The sequence below is a fragment of the Podarcis tiliguerta genome (genome assembly GCF_965153285.1).
Source record: "Podarcis tiliguerta genome assembly, chromosome: 7".
NCBI classification, from domain to species: Eukaryota; Metazoa; Chordata; class Lepidosauria; order Squamata; family Lacertidae; genus Podarcis; species Podarcis tiliguerta.
Genome location: NC_139540.1, coordinates 44,909,303 through 44,930,253, shown reverse-complemented (window position 1 = coordinate 44,930,253; position 20,951 = coordinate 44,909,303). Strand labels below are relative to the sequence as shown.

At 37.2% G+C, this 20,951-nt stretch overlaps 1 protein-coding gene across 3 annotated transcripts in view; it reads right to left on the bottom strand.

The window, feature by feature from the left end:
* ROCK1 (Rho associated coiled-coil containing protein kinase 1) overlaps positions 1–20,951 on the bottom strand; it is a 58,072-nt gene that overhangs the window by 24,285 nt on the left and 12,836 nt on the right. For all 3 annotated transcript variants that reach the window (XM_083449942.1, XM_083449943.1, XM_083449944.1), the window contains exons 2-20: positions 20,382–20,463; positions 17,770–17,870; positions 16,991–17,128; positions 15,212–15,387; positions 14,150–14,234; positions 13,598–13,742; positions 12,341–12,479; positions 10,302–10,393; positions 9,603–9,762; positions 8,319–8,385; positions 6,765–6,853; positions 5,807–5,855; positions 4,788–4,923; positions 4,453–4,544; positions 4,070–4,316; positions 3,204–3,310; positions 1,884–2,034; positions 1,017–1,177; positions 127–311 (exon numbers count right to left, since the gene is read on the bottom strand). In XM_083449942.1, the coding sequence (XP_083306068.1) occupies positions 127–311; positions 1,017–1,177; positions 1,884–2,034; positions 3,204–3,310; positions 4,070–4,316; positions 4,453–4,544; positions 4,788–4,923; positions 5,807–5,855; positions 6,765–6,853; positions 8,319–8,385; positions 9,603–9,762; positions 10,302–10,393; positions 12,341–12,479; positions 13,598–13,742; positions 14,150–14,234; positions 15,212–15,387; positions 16,991–17,128; positions 17,770–17,870; positions 20,382–20,463 (2,402 nt within the window). The remainder of the gene's footprint in view (positions 1–126; positions 312–1,016; positions 1,178–1,883; positions 2,035–3,203; positions 3,311–4,069; positions 4,317–4,452; positions 4,545–4,787; positions 4,924–5,806; positions 5,856–6,764; positions 6,854–8,318; positions 8,386–9,602; positions 9,763–10,301; positions 10,394–12,340; positions 12,480–13,597; positions 13,743–14,149; positions 14,235–15,211; positions 15,388–16,990; positions 17,129–17,769; positions 17,871–20,381; positions 20,464–20,951) is intronic.

Here is a 20,951-nt window from a genome sequence, read left to right as displayed (position 1 = left end):
AACAGATATTACTAAACAAAGATATTCATGTACTGAAATGAATGCATATTTGAATACAGAAAAGCACTCAGTAACAGTTGTAACATTATGGGGTAAAGCAGCTGATTCTAAATTGAGTTTACTTACTTTGCCAGCTGAGCCAACTCAAATTCTGCTAATCTCTTTGCTTCCAACAACGTGTTGATCTCCTGTTTTAGCTGCTTCTCAGAACTTTTTAAGTTATCTGCCTCTATAGCATGAATCTTCAGGTCATTCTGTGTCATCACTCTCTTATTAATCTCATGCTCCAGCTGAAGTGTGATATTCTTAACCTAACCACACAATAAAATATTTTAGCAAATATAAAAGGCTTTCTGGTTTCTTTAAAAGTAGTAATATTTCATAAATAAGTTACTGCCAGTATTTAAACATTTTTTTTCTTTATACAGCAGCATTCAATGCAGTATCAAATGCTACTTTTGAAAGTGTGTTCAGGTTTGAAAGCAGTTTGCCATCACACACACAAGACTTGAACACTACAGAAGCCTCTGCACACACACACACAAACTGCCTTGAGCATGCAAAATAAGTTGTGTGGTTGCCTAAGCTGCCTTTATGTCCATGTACAACAGAATGTACAGCAACATACAGAATTTCTTTACAAAGCAGCCCATCTTCCTCAATTCTAAATTTTGGGGGGGGGGAAACACCCCATGATTTCCCCCACAATACAGCAAAAGAAAGGCCTACTAATTTTATAATAATCATTTCTCTATGTATTTCCAATTTCATTAGCATATTTTGTAGCAAAGCTTTGTAGTGCAAAATACATGGCACGTAGAATCCAAATTGTATGAACTGAGAAAACATTTCCAATTACAACACTAAATTGGGGGGAAATGAATTCAGAAACTGGATTTGAATCCACATGCAAAAGCGGAGGTTTGAGGAGTTTTCTGCTTAAAGGGATATGAAGAAAGTTAAGTTTTCTTAAGTACCTCAAACTTATAGCAACTAACTTATGCACTTTTTATTACCTCATCTTCTAGTCTCTCTTTCTGTTCACTAAGGTGCTCCAGCTTCTGTTGAGATTGCTTCAAGTCAAAGTCTAGCATGGAACATTGCTTTTCAATCTGGACTATTCGATTTTCTGCCTTCTCTCTTGCTGATCGCTCTTCTTTCACCTTTTTTTCAATTTCTAAAGGACGAAAGATAGTACATCTTTTAAAAAAAATTTAAAAAATCATTGTATGTCTCATTCATAGTGTTCTTTATCTATTCAAAGGAGCCTTAAGTAGATACTTTATTTTTATTATTTTATTATGTTTGTGTAATACAATTTGTTTGTCTCTCTCTCTCTATATATACACGTGTGTGTGTGTGTGTGTGTGTGTATGTGTGTGTAATTTGTATAATGATAAAACTAGTGATGACTGTGAGGAATAAACAAGTAATACTTGTGTGCTAATACTGTTAGAAACATACTTTCCATTTCAGCACTGTTTTATTGAGAATTTCACTAGGACTGCTTCCACAGGCAGCATTTTGTTTAATGATTGGATAGGAAAAAGACATTTGAAGGCACACAAATCCAATTTGTGCCTTTCTCCTACTGACTTACAAGTAACATTGCAGCTGTCATTTCTTTATTATATACGTAACTGGCATGTTTATCCTGTAATTATCCAAAGGAAAAATATACAAACAATTAACAGTACTTTAACCTTGGACATGATCTTCCCCGTGAGAAGGAAAAGAGTGAAGGAGGCAGGTAAAGTCAACACCATTGCCTGCTCCAGTTGGACTCTAGTTACTTATTTGTTTTAGTATTTTAAAACTGTAAACACGCCTTGGAAGACAGTATATAAATGCTATATGAACAAACAAACGTTATAAAAACTTACCACACATTGCAACTGACTTGGCCTCTTCTATTGATTGGTGCTTGTCAGTTAAACGAGCTTTATTTATATTATGCTCATTTACTTCTTGCTCTAAACGCTGCTGTAATATTTTGAGTTTGTAGTTTAGATCAATTTCTAAATTATTCTTTTCCTGTAAGATATTTTTATAAGCTGAAGTTAGGTTAAGAACACCATACCATCCTTAATCTAAAAAAAAACATTCAGATTTCATGACACTCAATAGCTTTTTGTAATCCCATCTGCCTCAGCTTTCTTTTTTTTTAACTGAAAATATGATAATGAACTGCTACATTGCAAGCGAGCGACAAAGTGATGCACACACATACTTCTTTTAGCACACACAATCCACAAATATTTATGATTGAGGACGCTTAGAATTTCACAAATGATTAACAGCTCTGCCCTGCGCTGGTGTCTCTTTATCTGGGGTTAAGTCACAAGTTATTTGTAAATGTATTTTTGAATGGCATGCTTCAGTTTCTCTGTATTATCCTCCCCCACAATGTAGCCATGGGCTTCCCACAACCCATCTGGGGACCACAGCTCATGAAAGGATGTATTACCCTTTCCCCAGGCACCGTTTCTCCACTAAACCTCCTTTGTCCCTAGAAGCTTTGGTGGGGTGATTTTTCAGGGCAATGATGGCAATGGAGGAGGGGTTAAACCACCTATATTACAAGTTCTGATAGGAATTGGGCTCACTGCATCTGAATTTGGTTAAAATATATATTGACAACCACAAGCACTGATTCAAGATGCATCCCAAGTAATTTTACTCCTAGGACTTTGCCTCTTCAATTCTGCTATGCCTAGAGACCCAAAAACTCTTGCTCTAACATCTCTTATCTAACTGCACTTTTTGCATAAAGCTTTTGGTTTAATCCTTTAATCCTCCCCCATAAATGAATCAAACATTCGCTTTTCCCTACCTCTAGCTATCAAGATACAGACTTAAAGTCCTTAGGGTAACAGTCTGTCCTTTTCCCCTATAATACTTGGTGAAAATATATATACATTGATGGTATCATAGTAATAAAAACAACAATAGATGCATTGGTATTAACGCCACATTTCTATCACCCTTAAAAGCTTGATCCACAACTATGTAAAAAATGAGCCAACGTATTCCCACTCACATCAACTGAATTAAACTTAAATTCAAACACAGTGGCTTAATTTATATCTTATAAAATCATCCTATCAATCACATTTGCATGCTGCTTTTTATAGATTTGTAGAAATATGCATCTGTATTCCAAGGAACAAGAAATTTATACCTCATTGTTTTAATGATCTTACCTTTTCAGAATGATTAAGCATGTCCTGGGCCTGCTTTCTTTCTTCTTCCACTCTTTCAAGATTGTTCTTTAAACCTTTGATTTCTTCTTGTAAAGATGTAACCCGAGCTACATAAACAATTAAATAGTATAATCTGCCACAGTACTTGCACACAAAACCGAAACTATGATTTACCCACATAAAGCTCCTAACATATATCAGAGGTCGTTGGTTAATTAAAAAAAGAGACAGTGTTTCTAATGTTAGTGTTACGCTCTCAACTTGGATTACAATTCAGTACAGTGGTACCTCGGTTTAAGAACAGTCCTGTTTACGAACTATTCGGTATACGAACTCCACAAAACCGGAAGTAGTGTTCCGGTTAGGGAACTTTACCTTCACCTCAGTCTACGAACGGAAGCCGAACAGTGGAAGGGCACCGGCGGCGGGAGGCCTCATTAGGGAATGCGAACGTCGGTTTAAGAACAGCTTTGGTTAAAGAACAGACTTCCAGAACGGATTAAGTTTGTAAACCGAGGTACCACTGTATTGAAAGCACACTGAATTCATACACATATTTGATCAAAACAAAAATGAAGGCACTACAGTGGTACCTTGGTTTAAGAACAGCTTAGTTTATGAACAACTTAGATTAAGAAAGCTGCAAACCTGGAAGTAGGTGTTTTGGTTTGTGAACTTTGCCTTGGAATAAGAACATGTTTCACTTCCTGTTGAGTGTCTTCCATTTGTAAACTGAGTCCCCTGCTGCCATGGAAAAGCACGCCTTGGTTTAAGATTGCTTTGGTTTAAGAACGGACTTCCAGAACGGATTAAATTCTTAAACCAAGGTACCACTGTATTAGATTTACTTTGGCTTAAATTATTACCTTGTAGCTCTCCAATAATTTCTGATCCATGACTCCTATCCCTTCTTTCCACTTCCAGCGCAGCTTGAAGTTGATAATAGTCTTTTTCCACTTGTAATTTTGTGCTTTCCAGGATTCTGCATCTCTCTTGCAGTTCTCTGTTTAGGGCTTCAAACTGACTTACTGACTTGCTCATTTCTGTGTGACTCTTTCTCAACCTTGCTGCGGTATCTGACTCTGTCCTCAGTAAATCATTGGCCTCTTCAAGCTGTTGGGAGGGGAAGGGGGAGTTAAGAAAAGGTAGCAGTGGGTATCATACAACAAATACATCCAGCTCTGTTGCATTTACCCTAAATTGATATATTTTGGAGGGAAAGCAGATATAGGCATAGAAAATTGCTTACTTGCTTTTGCAACTGCGTTATTTTTTCATTTGTAATATGTGAATGTTGACTGATTTTTTTTAAGTCTTCCAACTGATCTTTTAGCGTTGACACTAGATGCAAAGGGGAAATGTTAAATGTAAATAAACATGCATGTATTTTGGAGGTATTTTTTCTAATATTTCTATACAGCAAGGGGGGAAAAAACAAGCCACCACTGATCTGAGGCATATTCAAACACAAATATGCCCCAGTTGAAAAGAATACTAAGATATTTATGCAGTTCAAAAAATATCCTACAAAAGGGACCATCAGTCTTACCTGAAAGGTGCTTCCTGAAAGGAAATACAGCTTACCTTCATTTTCCACATTTCGACGTTTCTCATTCTCCTGCTCAATTTTTCTTTGATATTCATTTATTCTATGTTGCAGAAGCATATTTTCCTTTTCAACCTGAGTAACTGTTGATTCCAAATTTTTTCTCTGACTGCCCTGCAAGATAGATACTGCCATTTAATTTTTCACCATTTAAATTTAGTAGAAAATTTAACTTCTAATCATTCAATGAAGCTGTCAGTGGAATTCAACGTTGTGCTAATATGATCAGCATAAGCATTTCTGCTTGCCAGACAGAACAATCTCTCTCTCCCTGCCCACTGTTCTGGGAGCCGAACTAAGTGGGTGCATAGGGAGAGGAGGGGAAACCCTGTTGCACTAGAAGGACTCACTGCAATGGCTCCCACTCAGACAACGATTTAGTTGAAACTGGTCCAAATTATTTTATTTAGGAAATTCATAATCCATCTTTGAAAGAAAATATTCTCATGTTTTAGAATAAAATAGAGCAATAATTATCATAATTGTGTTAGATTTTTTAAAAATACTGTATTAAACTGATATGAGTTATCTGTATATTGGCTTTTTTACAGTCACTAGCCACACGCCCATCAACTTGACAGGCTAGAGCAGGCATGGCCAAACCTGGTCCTCCAGATGTTTTGGGACTACAGTTCCCATCATCCCTGACCACTGGTCCTGTTAGCTGGAGATGATGGGAGTTGTAGTCCCAAAACATCTGGAGGGCCAAGTTTGGCCATGCTTGGGCTAGAGAGACAGCATTCCAAGAGTAGAGATTAAAATAAATGAATCAAGACCTTGGCAAAAGTCTCTCTGTACAAGCAATCCACGGTGCAAGTCTTTACTTTCCTCATTCTCCCAAAAGGAAAGAAATCCTTCAGAGAGAGATTTGTTTTATTTGTAATAATAAATGATTGAAGAAAGAAATCACATGTATGCAAGTAAAATTCTAACACCATCATTTTAAAAAATGGGGGGAAACTAATTCCACTAAAACCACACACAGAAAATCACTTACCTCTTCATCTAATTCCTTCATTATCTTGTCTAATTTAATGTTTGATGTTCTAGAAAAAAATATAATTACGTTAGTGACACTTTTTTGTTTTTGCTCTACAACTGCTCTGCAAACAATCCAATTTAACTCAATTACACTGTAATAACCCACATCATCATGGCTGTGTAATCTACATCCAAGTGACCAAAAGGCTGACAGTGGTGTACAGAATAGGCTACCACCAACCTGTTAATGGGTATAGCCCAATGTCATAGAGAGTGGGAAGTATTCAACTAAATAGCACTAGGAAAACAGGACTTTTCTCCCTCTCCTTCACTGTGAGTGCTCCATGCCATCTCCAATCTGCTCCAGAGGGGGAAACAATCCATAAGGAAAAATGCCTGTGCTGACGAAACCAGCAAATTAGTGCTATGTTGAATACGCATTATGTCTAACACTGATATCCTAGTAACCTAAGAATTTTACTTAACTATTTCTGTGTAGAACTAGCACCTTAGATCTTAAACTAGCTCCAAATATCTGAAGCTGCCACTAAGGAATATGAAATATTTTATAGCAGCCAGAACATAATCTGAGAAGAACCAGGGTGAGCTCTAAGAGGGAAGGAAACTAAACCAAAAAGCTGGTAAATGGGAGATTCAAAGTGACTATATCCCTACCTTTCAAATTCTTCACTCCCAAGATAACTGATGCACATTCACCTAAGAGTGCTTAGTCTTGCTCTTAGTAATGCCAACAAGCAAAAGCATCCTTGTTGCTACCAGCAACTCTTAAAAATATCACTTTCAGAATTGGTGCCATTAACCGGCTCCTAAGACCCTGATACTCAGTTTTGGAGATGGCACACAAACCTCTTGGTCCACACATATAAAACGTTAATACCATCATAATTCCCCAATATAAAACTCATAAAACATGTGTTTCTGAAGTTCTGATAACAAAGAATGAATTGAGTCACCTGAATTTTTGTTCCATTTCATCTTTCAGTTCCATTTCATTATGTAGCTGTTCTTCAAGTTGATAGATAGTTTTCTGCAGAGATTCCAGCTTTAAATATAAAATACAGAATGAAAATAAAAGTCATACTTGACAGGATCTTATGGGACTATCTAAATTGTAGTGATTTTTACAACATCTATCTAAATTTGCTTTGAATGGTTCTCAGTATCTTATTTTTAAAAATTGGAACAGCAAGTTTCAGCTAGGAGATTACTGCTTTAACAGATTAATAAACATGGGCACATTCTTATAAATGGGACCAGAAATTCAGACACATTTGTAAACCACTTTGAGGTCTTATTATAATCAAGTAGTATATAAACATTGTAAATTAAAAATTGATTTAATTTTTGGTGACATTTTAGCTCTGCTGTGCTGCAATAATGAGAAAGAAAAAGAACTGTAGACTCATTTTCATTCTTACATGAGTGCAAATATTGGTTATTAATCTTTACGTTACACTGCCTTCAATATCTTGAAAACAAATCTTCCGACAGGTCCCACTATCGGAATGCTTGTGTAATGGTTCTAAGGGGTTGCTCGTAAGCAGATGCCTATCTCCCTGGCTGGGTGCAAACACCTGGCTGGGCTGCCAAAGTGAACCTCCTCGGTCCGGACAGCCACTCACCCGTGGCTGACTCAATCGCTGGCAGAATCCGTGAGTGGGCGTTTCTTAAACTTCTTCCAGCAAAGAAGCTCTTTGACGCCTAGTCTCCGCCTACCCTCTCTGCGTGAAAGCCTTCTGCGCAGGGAGGGCGTGGGCAACGGAGGACCTCTACTCTCCCCACTGGTCCCCAGCAAGGAGTCATGGGACCGCCTCGCCACTTCCCCCACCTGCCCCCCTTCTCCACTGGTGCTACGCTGATTCTCTTCCCCAGAAGATGGACTGCTTCTCCCGATCCCTGGACGCTCTCTGGAATCCCTCTGGCTTTTGCGCTCCCTCTCCAGTACTGATGGCAGTTCCCTGACAGCTTGTTACATGAAATCTCAGTTATCCAAATACAAAGAATTATACCCAACTCTCACTACACAAAGGGCTGATTCACATATCGGAAGAGCTGGAGCTCACCCACTTCCCTACTTGTGCTTTGCTGATTGGTGTTGCCATTTTGGGCAGAAAGCATGGAGAGAGGGTGGGAGGGATGGAGGGAAGAAGGGAGGGAAGAAAGGAGATTGGACAAATCAGCTTTTCCTTTGTCTTGCTTTTGTTGATTGGTTGCATCAGACTCAGGCAGAAAGCATGGAAAGAGAGCCAGAAAAATGTTCCCATAGGAACTAATAGCAATCATCAGCTCTTTATGCAAATGATTGCCTAACAAACAATTTCCTGGGAATATACTGTGTTCAGAAAGAGGGACCTGTATATATATATATGGATGTCTTGGTAATTTACATTTATTCAAATCAAGTTATCAATACAAAGGATTCATCAACAAAATATTTAATTAGCTAATAGCACTTATTTGAGGTCCTAACAAAGGGGGGGATTAAAAAAGAAGAAAAAAAGACATACCAAACTTTTATCTACGTTGGTGCTTGCTCTGTTGTCATTAGAGTTTGCTGTACAGCTAGATAAATACCTGTAAGCACACAATAAGTTATAGTAATATGATGAGAGAACAACTTTTTTCTCCCCACTTTCTACATACTAGAAATTCTCTCATTTCTATCCTTAGTTGCCCTTTCTAAATCTAACCCGCCCCAACATTTTAGCTTTTCCTCATAGTGAAAGTACTCCAGCCCCCTGATCACTTTGCTTGCACATTTCTGCAACCCATATACCTGAAACTTAAATGCCCACATTATATAGTAGGCTGGGTGCATACAATTTTAAAGGTGTATTTTCACATTTTTGAGTCTCTGCCGTTAACTAAAATTTGAACGTGAGAGCACACATCTTCTGAAAAGGCACGACATGAACACCCTATTTAGACATCTTTCCTTCAAATATGACATACTGTTTTGCTTTACAACATTTTTTTCTGCAGTTTTGCAGCTGATGAAAAATCGTAACTTATAAGGAAGATTGGACAACCTCTGTCTGCAGTAGTAAAAAGCTTTACTGCTCCAAACACTGGACAGTTCCTCAAAAATCATGAAATTAGCTGTGTAATTGTGAAATACGTATCTGACTATGTATTTCTAACCTGTAGGATGTATTACTATCATATTTTGAATGGTCTTTAAGAGTTAAAATTTCTCTAGAAATCTGACGTTTTTCGCAATCCTAGTAAGAATCCATGAACTCTTTGCAAATTATATTAGCGAATAATTAAGTGGATCAACCTCTTGCATGATGTCTCCTTGTTTGCTCACTAGACAATGTTGCTGTTCTCCATAGCTAGTAAGCAAACAAATCCAAGGGCATATTAATGAGCAGACTACATAGAATAATTTGACCCTTAACAGTGGAATTCTATGAACGGCTACTCAGAAATAAACCGCACTGAGTTCAATGAGACTTTATCCCAGGTAAGCATGCACTGGAAGTAATGATTACTTAAAATCCCGGCCTTCTGACATTGCTTGAGAAAAACACAAAAATCAGGGACATAGTATGATGTCACATCAAGAGGAACCAAAATTAGATGTGCAAAATTGCTGCCTGTACCTTAAGTTCAAAACTGCTATAAAAAGTGTTACACATTTTAGGATGATATGGCAAGACAGATTTTTTAAAGTGTCATTTAAACCCAGAATTAAGTTGCTTTTGTGACATTGCTCTCAAATCTTATAGGATTTGTTCTCCCAACTTAAGCTCACATGCCTGCATTTTCAGTAGCACATGTATACTTACTGATGGTTACTGTAGTAAGTAAATCCTACAAAAGGCAGCTGGTTGCCAACAAATGCTTTTGGTATAGGAAATGTTTCTTCTTCTCCTTTATCTTCCTCCAAATCGTCAAAGTTACTAGTATCAATATCACTACTTAAATCAGGCACAACAGGTGCTACAGCTATCAATATAAACAAAAAAAGGATTACTAAAATGTTTATTGAAACTAATATATTTAAAATGTTACAATTGGAAGAGGAATGAAAGAATCACAAGGAGACATGGCAAGATTTAACTCTTTATTCTACATTGAGCAGCACATGCAATAAAAAAATATTATTATTAAAAAATCAAAGCTTCAAAACTTAAATATAGTTGCAATTACTAAACAGAACAGATTGCTCCTGAGGTCCCCAGACAGCTGCCAATTTAAAAACCTCACACCCATTGGTCACTCAAGAGACCTCACATTAGCAATAAAATAGGGATCTCTTGAGCAATATATTTTCACAAATACTAAAAATTGATTGCTATTTAATTTCTGCAGTATTCTAAGTGGTGAATTCTATGCCTGGAGTAGGCTCCCGATCTATATATACATAAGCAACTTTGTGTATATACAAGTCTGGACACCAAACCAATTTATACTACTGATTTTTAAAAGATGTGATGTGGGCCTCAATGCAGATAGCTTCATGCATGGTCAAAAGAGATACTTACTGTCTCTAAGGTTTTCCCAAGACCACTGGTCATTTTTGAAGAAAGGGTGTCGCTTGATTTCTTCCACACCATTTCGGCCTAATCTGACTTCCCTGTTGAAGGGATATTTTGAAACAAGTAAATATGCAAGCTCTGAAGATCAAAATACATAAAGCATGCAAACATATGCAACAGTAGCCCAATAAGTCACTTTTTAAATGGAAAATTAGAAAGGGGTGATTAGGAGCTGAGAAGAGCTCAGAAGAAAATCACCAACTGCTTATCCACTCCGAATCTGAGGTGAGGGAGCAGTTTCACACCTCCTGTGGTTCAAACTCATGCTACCTCATAACATTGTCTTGAAACTATGGGGTAGATTGAAATAATGTGTATAAAAAATATTAACTACTCCTCCCATCCACTTTACCCCCACCCAAAGTGGGGTTTTTCCTCAACAAAACACACTGCAGCATCCCCCCCCCTTTTGATATATGTTCCTGGACTGCTACAAGCTATGAACTGAATTGTCACTGTTTCTGTAAGCTGCTGTATAAGTGCTAGGGAAAGTTTTCGCACAACAATGTATCTAGAGTTATGTCAAAGTACACAAAATGATCAGGCACATTCATGCCCATTCACACGCAAGTCCCTGTTGCAATGCAAGTCCAAAACATAGGTCTTGCTTTGCATTTCTGGAGAACTGCAAGTGTGCACTCCAATCATTAATGCACAAAATTATTCCACATTAGGGATTAACACTATAAACAGTTTGAAGTATTTTTTCCTGAGCAAAAAATACTGAATAATCTTGCGCATACGATTTTATAAGAGCTTTTACAAACTCAAGAACATTGTTCGCATTATAGGTTAGTTTCTCATCTGCTCTTTGGTAAGTCATAAAAACCCCTTCTATGAGCAGAAGAGTTTTTCTGCTTGCAGAAAGGATACTTTTGGATCCAAGTCTATGAAAATATCAGCAGCACAATCTCACACATGTTATTTTGAAGAAGAAGTGTATCTATAGTCTGTTTAGGGTATTCAAGAAACCGCATTTATAATCCTACCAATATTTTAAATTGCAAGGTATTTTTTTTAATTCCATTAAATTATGAAACCTAAGAATAATAAACAGGTATACTCATGCACACTAAAGTGAAAAAGAAACACACTGTACAGCTAATAACTGTTTGGATATTGACTGTCCAAGAAATGATTGCTTGCATCAAGAAAAGAACACACAGGAATGAGGTAAAAGATTTCAAAATTCGTACAAATGTTAAGATAGTCAAACTTGAAGCCAGTTTAATTCTAATTTCTTTAAATATTTTGCAGGGTATGATTGCATATACTATTAATGCCACTGCTTAAAATGTATATAAACTTAAAGTACTTAAACATTTAGAAAGACATTTTTAAACCAATTATTAACATAAGATTAGGTAAAGGTAAAGGGACCCCTGATCATTAAGTCCAGTCGTGACCGACTCTGGGGTTCCGGCGCTCATCTCGCTTTATTGGCCGAGGGAGCTGGCGTACAGCTTCCGGGTCATGTGGCCAGCATGACTAAGCCGCTTCTGGCAAACCAGAGCAGCGCACGGAAACGCCATTTACCTTCCCGCTGGAGCGGTACCTATTTATCTACTTGCACTTTGACGTGCTTTCGAACTGCTAGGTTGGCAGGAGCAGGGACCGAGCAACGGGAGCTCACCCCATCACGGGGATTCGAACCGCCGACCTTCTGATTGGCAAGTCCTAGGCTCTGTGGTTTAACCCACAGCACCACCCGGGTCCCTTTAACATAAGATTATTATTCAATAAATAAAAATACTAGGAAACTGATTTCAAGCTTTTGAATTGTCAGACTGACTTAAAAGCTCTCGTATACAGAGTGGTTTTACAGCAGCAACACTATATTTTATTATCAGGACAAGACCTAATAGGATTAAAGAGTTTATTTAAATGTATGTAAAATTGATAAACACTGGTTTATCACCAGGTGATGAAGTTTACTACAGAAAAACCTCTAAACCAAAAACTTTCATTTTGATGTAAAATCTTACCTGTCAGTTAAGAAGCCACAAATAAGATGTTTTGCATCTTTTGAAATATCATTATCGTCAGGAAAGCTAAGAGAATTCTTATGGTTCATAATTTTACTGTATGTTCCAACCAAAGAATCTGCATAAAAAGGTGTATCCCCTAAAATTAAAAAGAACGAAAGTGAAAAACTGTCACACAATAGCTGAAGACAATAAAATTCCAAGGAAACATTGTGTCAGAACTAGGCTAAATACTGGATGTAGAAAGCAAAAGATTGCTACTTCTCATGCCATGATTTTAAGTAGTCAGGATTCACCTTGTCACTTAATATAAAAATCAAATTAGAAAGCAATACTCCAGTTGTACCAAAGATCTAAGAAGCTCATGTTCTGACAAGTATGTGGTAGAAGCATTTTCACATCACATGATTCTAAGTTTAGTGGCTAGGAGTGCCTTGTACTAGTTTTAGCTGGTAAGACAACTATGGCCATTTTTGGATTCGGATAGCCTGACCATTGTCATCTATGTGCCAAAAACCTCTACAATGTGTTCTACATACAAAACCAATCAGCAGTGTTCTGAATGGCAGATGGGTGGGGTAGACATAAATTATTATTACTATTATTATTTTTATCATCATCATAACCATCAACATCATCAAAATCAGACATTTAGTGTAGCAGCATCTATCCTTTCCATTGGTGTGTGTCTTGGATTTGAATAGTTTTTATGTATGTGTTGTTTTAAAACGTTTTTTGTTATAGATAAGATAGTTTTTACATATGCAACTGTTTTGACAGGTGTAACAATTAATGGTATAATATTGTCAATTCATAAAATAAAGAAAGTGACATCCAGAGACAATAAAGAGAGCACCAGGTGGGAGCCTTAAATAAAGGAGGCTGAAATCCTAAACTCTACATCGAAAGGCAACATGCAATCCCTCAGTAAGAGTTGGATAAGATTAAGCTTTCCCATTGTCTAGCTAGGTCTCTACTGAACACAAGGGTCAGCCTGATCATCTGAGATCAAACCCTGAATAGCTGAAGTCTTTCTGCTCCCTGACTTGATGTTTAGCAACAGCATAAGATCTGGAAGGATGTAGCATTGAAGTATAGAAGACTACAATCTTATAACCTTTGTAAAAGGCAGCCACTGAACTCCATGGGGCTTGCTTCCATGTAAACCTTAAGCAATAGTTAAAATATAAGGCATTTCTATTCAACAGTAAATGCAGTTAATGCCATTTGCAGAACATTGATTATTTTGATGCTCACCCACAAGCATTTCATACAAAAAGACACCAACTGACCACCAGTCACATTCTCGTCCATAGTAACCATCACCACCTTGAGATTTTAATACTTCTGGGGATATATAGTCTGGTGTTCCAACAGCTGTATCACATCGTACCATGCCTTCCTATAAAGAAAAGAGAGGGGCTATTTAAAACAGGCACTCTGCAGAATTCACCTAGGATCTGAAAAGTATCTTGAAGCAAAACATTTTCCTAGATTTCCTTGGGGAAATGTGTCAAAGGTGTAAGCTAAACTTCATTTAAATCTTAAGAATTTTATTTCATAAAATTTATTTAGTTTACAAAAATAATAAAACACTACAATTACTGGTAAAAACAATTAAAGCAACACTTTAAAACATGCCAAAAAAAATTAAACAAGCAATAAACTAAAAAAAAACCCCACATCAGTATTCCAAGTAGCTAAAATTTAGGCAAAATCGATATTCAAGTAACATTCTTCCATAAAAATATTACTTCCCAAAGCATGGAAGTTAATTCAGATTTTTTTTTAAAAAAAAAGCATACCAACCTTATTCATCTTCATACAGGTACCAAAATCTGCTAGTTTTAAATGACCAGATTTATCTAGCAGCATATTATCAGGCTTTACATCTCTGAAAAGAAAGCAAATCAATTAGGTTTTATTTATGTTTTAAAAAACCATCTATGCCACATACCCGTCTTGCCACATAAGATGGTTAACAACTAACACCTAACAAACTTAGAGCCAACCTTTGGCCATTACTGTTGTCATAGTTTATCCTCTTCCTTGAGCAAATTCCTCCTCTAACTGTGATTTAAACACATGAACAAATGAAACTGCTTTACACAACTGGGAGTGGCTCTCCTGGGTCTCAGGCAGAGGTCTTTCCAATCACCAGCTGCCTGACCCCTTTAAAAGTCCACTGGCAGCATAATTTACTATTAGCATATCACCATTAAAAATGAGACAGAGGACAGAAATTTTCTTTAGGAAGAGGCTAAATTTCCAGTGCCACCTTAGTATTTCTTAAACTTGACTTTCGTTCAATGTGATGAAGCTGCCTCTGTATCTCTTAACACAAAGCACATCGCAGAACTACACATTTTAATTTCCCCACTTCTCTCTCTCTCTCCCTCCCTCCCAGCATATGGTAGAGCCTCGCCTTATTTACAGTAGTGGCAACATAATCAGAAGCCTACTTGTGTAATCCAAATCCAAGATCCACTGGGGGGGGGGGGAGAGTTTGGATTTGGCAGAATTTGGAATTTCTCATCTATACTGGCATAAATCTCTCCCTCCCTGGTTTCCACCACAAACTTCTGCAGCCAACCAGAAAAAGACAAACAAAGGAAAAAGCTTCTGCCTGTCCAATCATCCCTGCTTCTTGATTTGTTCAATTTCTCTCCCTGCCTTCGTTCCTCCTTCCTTTCATGGTTTCTGCCCAAAATGGCTGTGATTCACCAGCCCAAACATGTAAGGAAGTGGCCAAATTCTGGCTATTTAGAATAAATATTCAAAAAATATTTTAAACATGCAACTGATTATACTGTAATGCACTCCAGATAGAATACTGAGGTATTCAGATATTAAGAAAAATAGCATATACACCTGTGAATAAAGCCCATTGAGTGAATTGCATCTAATGCAAGAACAACTTCTGCAGTATAAAATCTTGCCCATTTCTCAGGAACATCATAGTTGCTCATTAAATTCACTAGGTCCCCACCAGGCATGTATTCCATCACCATGTAAAGGTAGCGGTCATCTTGGAATGCATAAAATAACTGTAAAAGGAAATAAAACTAAGATTACTGTGTGTTCAGTTCATCATTATTGCCTTCCTCTCACTCAATTAGAATTATTTGTTAACATTTAAAGTATTAGCAATTCATTGCTGTTCAGTATGTGTATCAACCAAAAGGAAGAACCAGTTTACCAGTACAATGCCTTATTTATCTGAAAATACACTTGCAGCAAGCTGCAATTAAACCAGGGAGGATTTACTTAACCATAGCGTCCTTGTTTCATCTGAACAAGGAAATGATGGTTACCAACCTCAGTATAAACAGGACAGGATATTAACCCATTTTCAAATTGGATTTCAAACTACATTTCTTGGTTCAGTAAGCCAAGCAATGGTCTACAGAACCAGGCCATACATAGTCAAATGTTGCTCTTTTTAGTAACAGTGTTCAAAACATAAAGGCATGATTAGCATTCAAGAAAAAACTATAGATAAGGAAATCTTCTTTATAAAGATTACTTAATTGTTATATTGGGGAAAACTAGTCATTAGTCATTACGTTCTTGCATTCAAGTTAATAGTGACTTCAATTATTTCATTGCATCAATTATACACACAATTGTTTGAGTTTAAAATGCTCAGATGTCCAAAGCAACAAAACTTGCTAAACCAATGACACATAGTGTTTAGACAAATATGAGCTTCAGCAAGACAAGTGAAAAAATCAGCCACAAATAAAATATTCACAATGTGCAAGAGTGGGCTAACCAGGACACTGCTGTACTTGCCTATGTACATTCAATCAAATATTTGCTGCTGCCAGCTCAACACTACTAGCTAATGGTTCAGAGGCAGGTATGTTCAATCCATCTGAACAAGTGATATCAAAGACAAAGTAATGCATATTCTAACTGGGGCAAGTGTCCCTCCAGATTCAGACACAGGAATTGTGTGCACAGCCTCTTATTGACTACTTGTGCACATAGTTCCTAATAAAGTTGGAAGCCTACTGTGTGAAACAACATTGTCCCTACCTGAACTGCAGATCTGTGTAGAGCTAGTAAAACTGTTTAATTGGGCTTCAGTCCCCACCTCAAAACTGAAGCCCAATCCAACAGGTTCACTCCCACCACTCCAGATTTGCATTTCCTTGATCTGAGTAGGGATAGACTTCCAATGGTAAACAAAGATGCTAGGTGAGTAAATACATTACTATTGAATTGATAGAAAAGGGTTTGTATCTTCCCTGTCCACAGGCAAGTGGAACAGACTTCACTACCTCTCCTCTGCAATCCTCCACACACCCTCAAAATCTGCTGTAAAGAATTGGGAAGTCTCTGGAGCAGATTTTGGGGACACACAGGAAGCTGCAGGGCAAGGAGATGAGAACAAAGCATTATGAGCACAAGTCCACTCCTGCATCTTTGGATTCTGCCCAAGATACTTAAAAATTATTCACCCAGGTTTTCTATTTTTAGTAATCATCACATTTATATGCACTGCAAAACTTGGAACAGCAAATGCAAACATACTTAAGACTTAAAGTTGCGAAAATCTGTAAAATAGCACTTTTATTGAAAAATGAACTTTTCCTCACTCAGCAAAACTAATGGTATAAACACATCAAAAATTAGTCAATATACCTGCACAACCCAAGGGCTATTCGCAAATGCCATGATATCTCTTTCTTCCCAAAAGAATGCAGAATCTGATCTTTTTATCATTTCAAACTTGCTCAAAAGCTTCATGGCATAAACCTTTCGTGATGACTTGTGTCTTACCTTTAAAAACAAATTTTAAGATGAAGAAAATGTTACCGTAAATTAAAATTTAAGGCAAAGCCTATTCTACATGAATATGATACACATGCCTTGCATCAATCAATATGCAATACCCAATTATTGCATGACAGGTCCTTCTGCATTTCACATAAAGACAGACAGCATCCCTGATCTTCTCAAGCTCTCCAGGGCATAGTCAATGCATTTGTAAACCTGAAAAACCTTAGCACTGTGACCCTGGAAAAAGCAGCAAGGTCATGGCATGGGAAATGCTGAATGATTTTATGATTGAAAGGTACTGTAATGTGCTTGGTCTGGTGCACCTGGTTGAAGACAACACAGTAGTGTCACTAACCCAGCACTAGCAGGCACCATTGCACCCGCAAAAGCAATTAGTGATTAATAGGTGTCTTTAAAATCAGGGCCACTCTTTACTGTTTTGGTCCTGTTAAGCTTGTTCATCAAAACAGCTTTGCGACTGCTTACAAGTAACTCTTCTAAAAAACGCATGAAGTGTCATGGGGGCAGGTGGGGAATCACCACAAATATATTGTGCACATGTAAGCGTTGTTTTTTTGTTACAATTGCAACTTCCTCTTTTATAAATGCTAGCCTTACTCATACACAAAAAGTAAACCTACCAACTGAACTTCACCAAATGCACCTCTGCCAATCACTTTCACCACTTCATAATCTTCAGCCTTCATACGCAGATCTCTGATTTTATTTATTGTGTCTTTATCTGTGATGAAAATATAAATTAAAAAAAACTACACCATGAGACACAATCTTAAAAATAAACCTTTATATAAGAAAAATGTACTGGGTAAACATCTCATTATATTCATATTTCATTTGCTGGTAATTTCTTGCAACATCTGTTGCCTGTTAAATACACAAATTGTTTAAAGACAAGAGTTTGCTCTTTTTAAGATCTTTTTCCTTTACTGCAAGTATCTCCTTTCGAAGTTACTTTCATTCCTATGACAACATATAAATGCCAAACGCACAATAAAACAACTCACTGTAGGAACAGGTCAGGAGAGAAGTTCAATTTTAATTCAACTTATACGCAAATATATGAAACTAGTAATTAGACTAGACAAATCTGCATTCATCACAACATCTCAGCTATTTAGGTTACGAATTAGATACTAAAATAAGATTCCAGTGTTTGGCCTTTTTATTATTTTTTCATGTTAAAAAACAACTTTACCATGAAAATATAAGCAGGAAGTCTGCATTTTTAAAAATCATCATCCAATAAACTGCAATAATTTAAATTCCCAGTGGTCAAATAGTCTAACTCCAAATTTGGTAACATGCTATTTTAATCTACATGGGTCAACACTGGCATGAGATTATATAAAAAGTATTTCAGTTCTGTGCTTGCAGAACACAGCAACTGAAACAGACTTTTCTAATGAAAGGTTCAAAGGAACAATATTTACATACTAAAATACTGACCAATTACAATCCTTATTAAGATATACATATAGAGTGTGCCTCCCCAAGCCACAGATTGTAAATTTTTAGTGCTGGGAAGCTAAAAGGGTCGTAGATCAGTGGCAGAGCACCTGCTTTGCATGGGAAAAGTTCCAGGTACAATCACAATCATGTACAGGTGGGGCTCAGAATGTACCTTGTCTGAAACCCTGGAGAACTGTTGCCTATCAGTGTAGAAAATACTGAGGTAGATGGACCAATGGTCCAACACAGTACAGTATAAGGCAACTTCCTATGTTCCAAAGGAATGAACTTAGCAAGTATGAAACCTCTGATCTCTTACTATTCAAACACATAAGGTAACACTTAGACAACTTAATGCAGCAAAAACATCATCTTTACAATCATCCATTAAATTGACTGTATGCTATCATTCTCCCAGATAGGACATTTAAATGGGGGGTGGGGATAGTGGCTAGACCATAAAATGATAAATATTTTGGCATATATGAAGAGGAAATCCAAAATTATAATGTTTAAAAAGTTAAGCAATTAGACTACCAAGTTGCTTACTAGGACGATAAGCAAATGTGAAAATATGAAAGAGTCCTCTGGTTTATTGCCATAATAAGTCATCATTTCCATTAAGAAGCATTGTGGGAAAGTGTTTTTATTTATCTCTCTTTTATTAATTTATAGACTGTTTAATATAAAAAAACTCTAAGCCATTCAGATAGTAGGCATATCAGCATTTCTGTAGTGCAATAATTTTAGAAATATTTCAAATCAAAGCCCTATGCAATTTTTCAAGTCCTACAAATCCCCACACTGAGCATATGTGCACTGGATTTTATTTTTCCACAATGCCTCTATACTGAGAACCCAACACATCCAACACATGGCCAATTCAATCCAGCAGTACATCCTAAATAAACATACAATAAACATGCAATGTTGCTACAATACGAATAGCCACAGAACAAAAACTTAGTTATGAAAAACAGCAATAAAAATAACAACATATTTAAAGTTAGTTTGTTTAAAATCATTTTCTATTTCTATAGAAATAGGCAACACAGAAGAAGCCAGGTGGATTTCCACAGAGAGGGCCTTCCAAAGCCTTGGAACTGCCACAGATAAGCCACTAGCTTCCCCGCAGGCACGAGCCACGGCTCACCCTGAAACCACAGCTACTGGGAGCCACCCTCTGGAGTGCTACACAAGTCACGGGAGGTGGCTCCATTCTGCTCAGTGATCATCACAAGAAGGAAGGGAGGGAGGAAACAGCCTGCTGGCACTCACCCAGCCAGAGAAACAAATTAAGGTGCAGGCTGGCAAGCCCCACTCTCGTGGCAAGCTGGCAGCTGGGCTGTGGAGGAAGGGAGGAAGGGAGTGGTTGAGCATCAGGCAGCCTGGCTGGGCTCTCTGGATTGAAGAGCACAACGCTGGCTGCAGCTGGGAGTGAGTGGGGATTCACAATACATTGTCTCTTCCAAAAGTCTGAAATTGCTCTTGCAATTTTAACTTTAAACCATTATCAGGCAATGAATTGATACATTGCCCAGACCTATTCATTACATGCACAGCATGAATTGCCACATCTGCCTCTCTTTCCCCAGCTTTAATTTTTAGCCCATGTTAATGGCAGTAACAACTGTGATAATGCATATATGGTTGAGAAAAAGATATTTCCATGCAAACTGCTAACCACATAAAATTCCTTTTTTTAAAATAAAAAAGCTGTATATTGGAACATTATCAACACCAGAAATCCTGTAAACATATATATACAAAGACAGATACTTACATTTGTTTAAAAAGGTGTCTATGTTTTTATTTTTTCTTAAGGCAGGAAAGTCCAAATCGTACACCAATGCATCTAATCCATCCTGAAGAACAAAAGTGATGTTTTCTTTAGAACACAATTTGTATGTATTAGCTATACTGTATACAACTTCTCAGGCTTTAAAATGTTTAAAGAATACATGAAGTGTAAATAATTCATCACATTATTGTCTACAAAATGAGATATATAAAAAAGTAAAAAGTTGGTCACAAATGGGGCAGAGGAGTTTGACTCTGAATCCAGGAGAGAAAAAGCACTTGTAGGGCAAGAGCTGGGTTGCCCCAGCCAATTAGGAGCAACTGTTTTAAAGGCTTTCAGATTGGTAGCTGTCACTACCTCTTGTAAGAGCAAATTGTTTTATCTGCCCTGAATCTTCCAACATTCAGCTTCATTGGATTCAGTGAGTTGTAGTGTTATGAGAGGGAAAGAAAGACTTTTCCCTATCCAATTTCTCTGCACCATGCATAATTTCACAAATCTTTATAATGTGCCCTCTCACTTGCCTCTTCTTTAAACCATGGATGGCAGCAA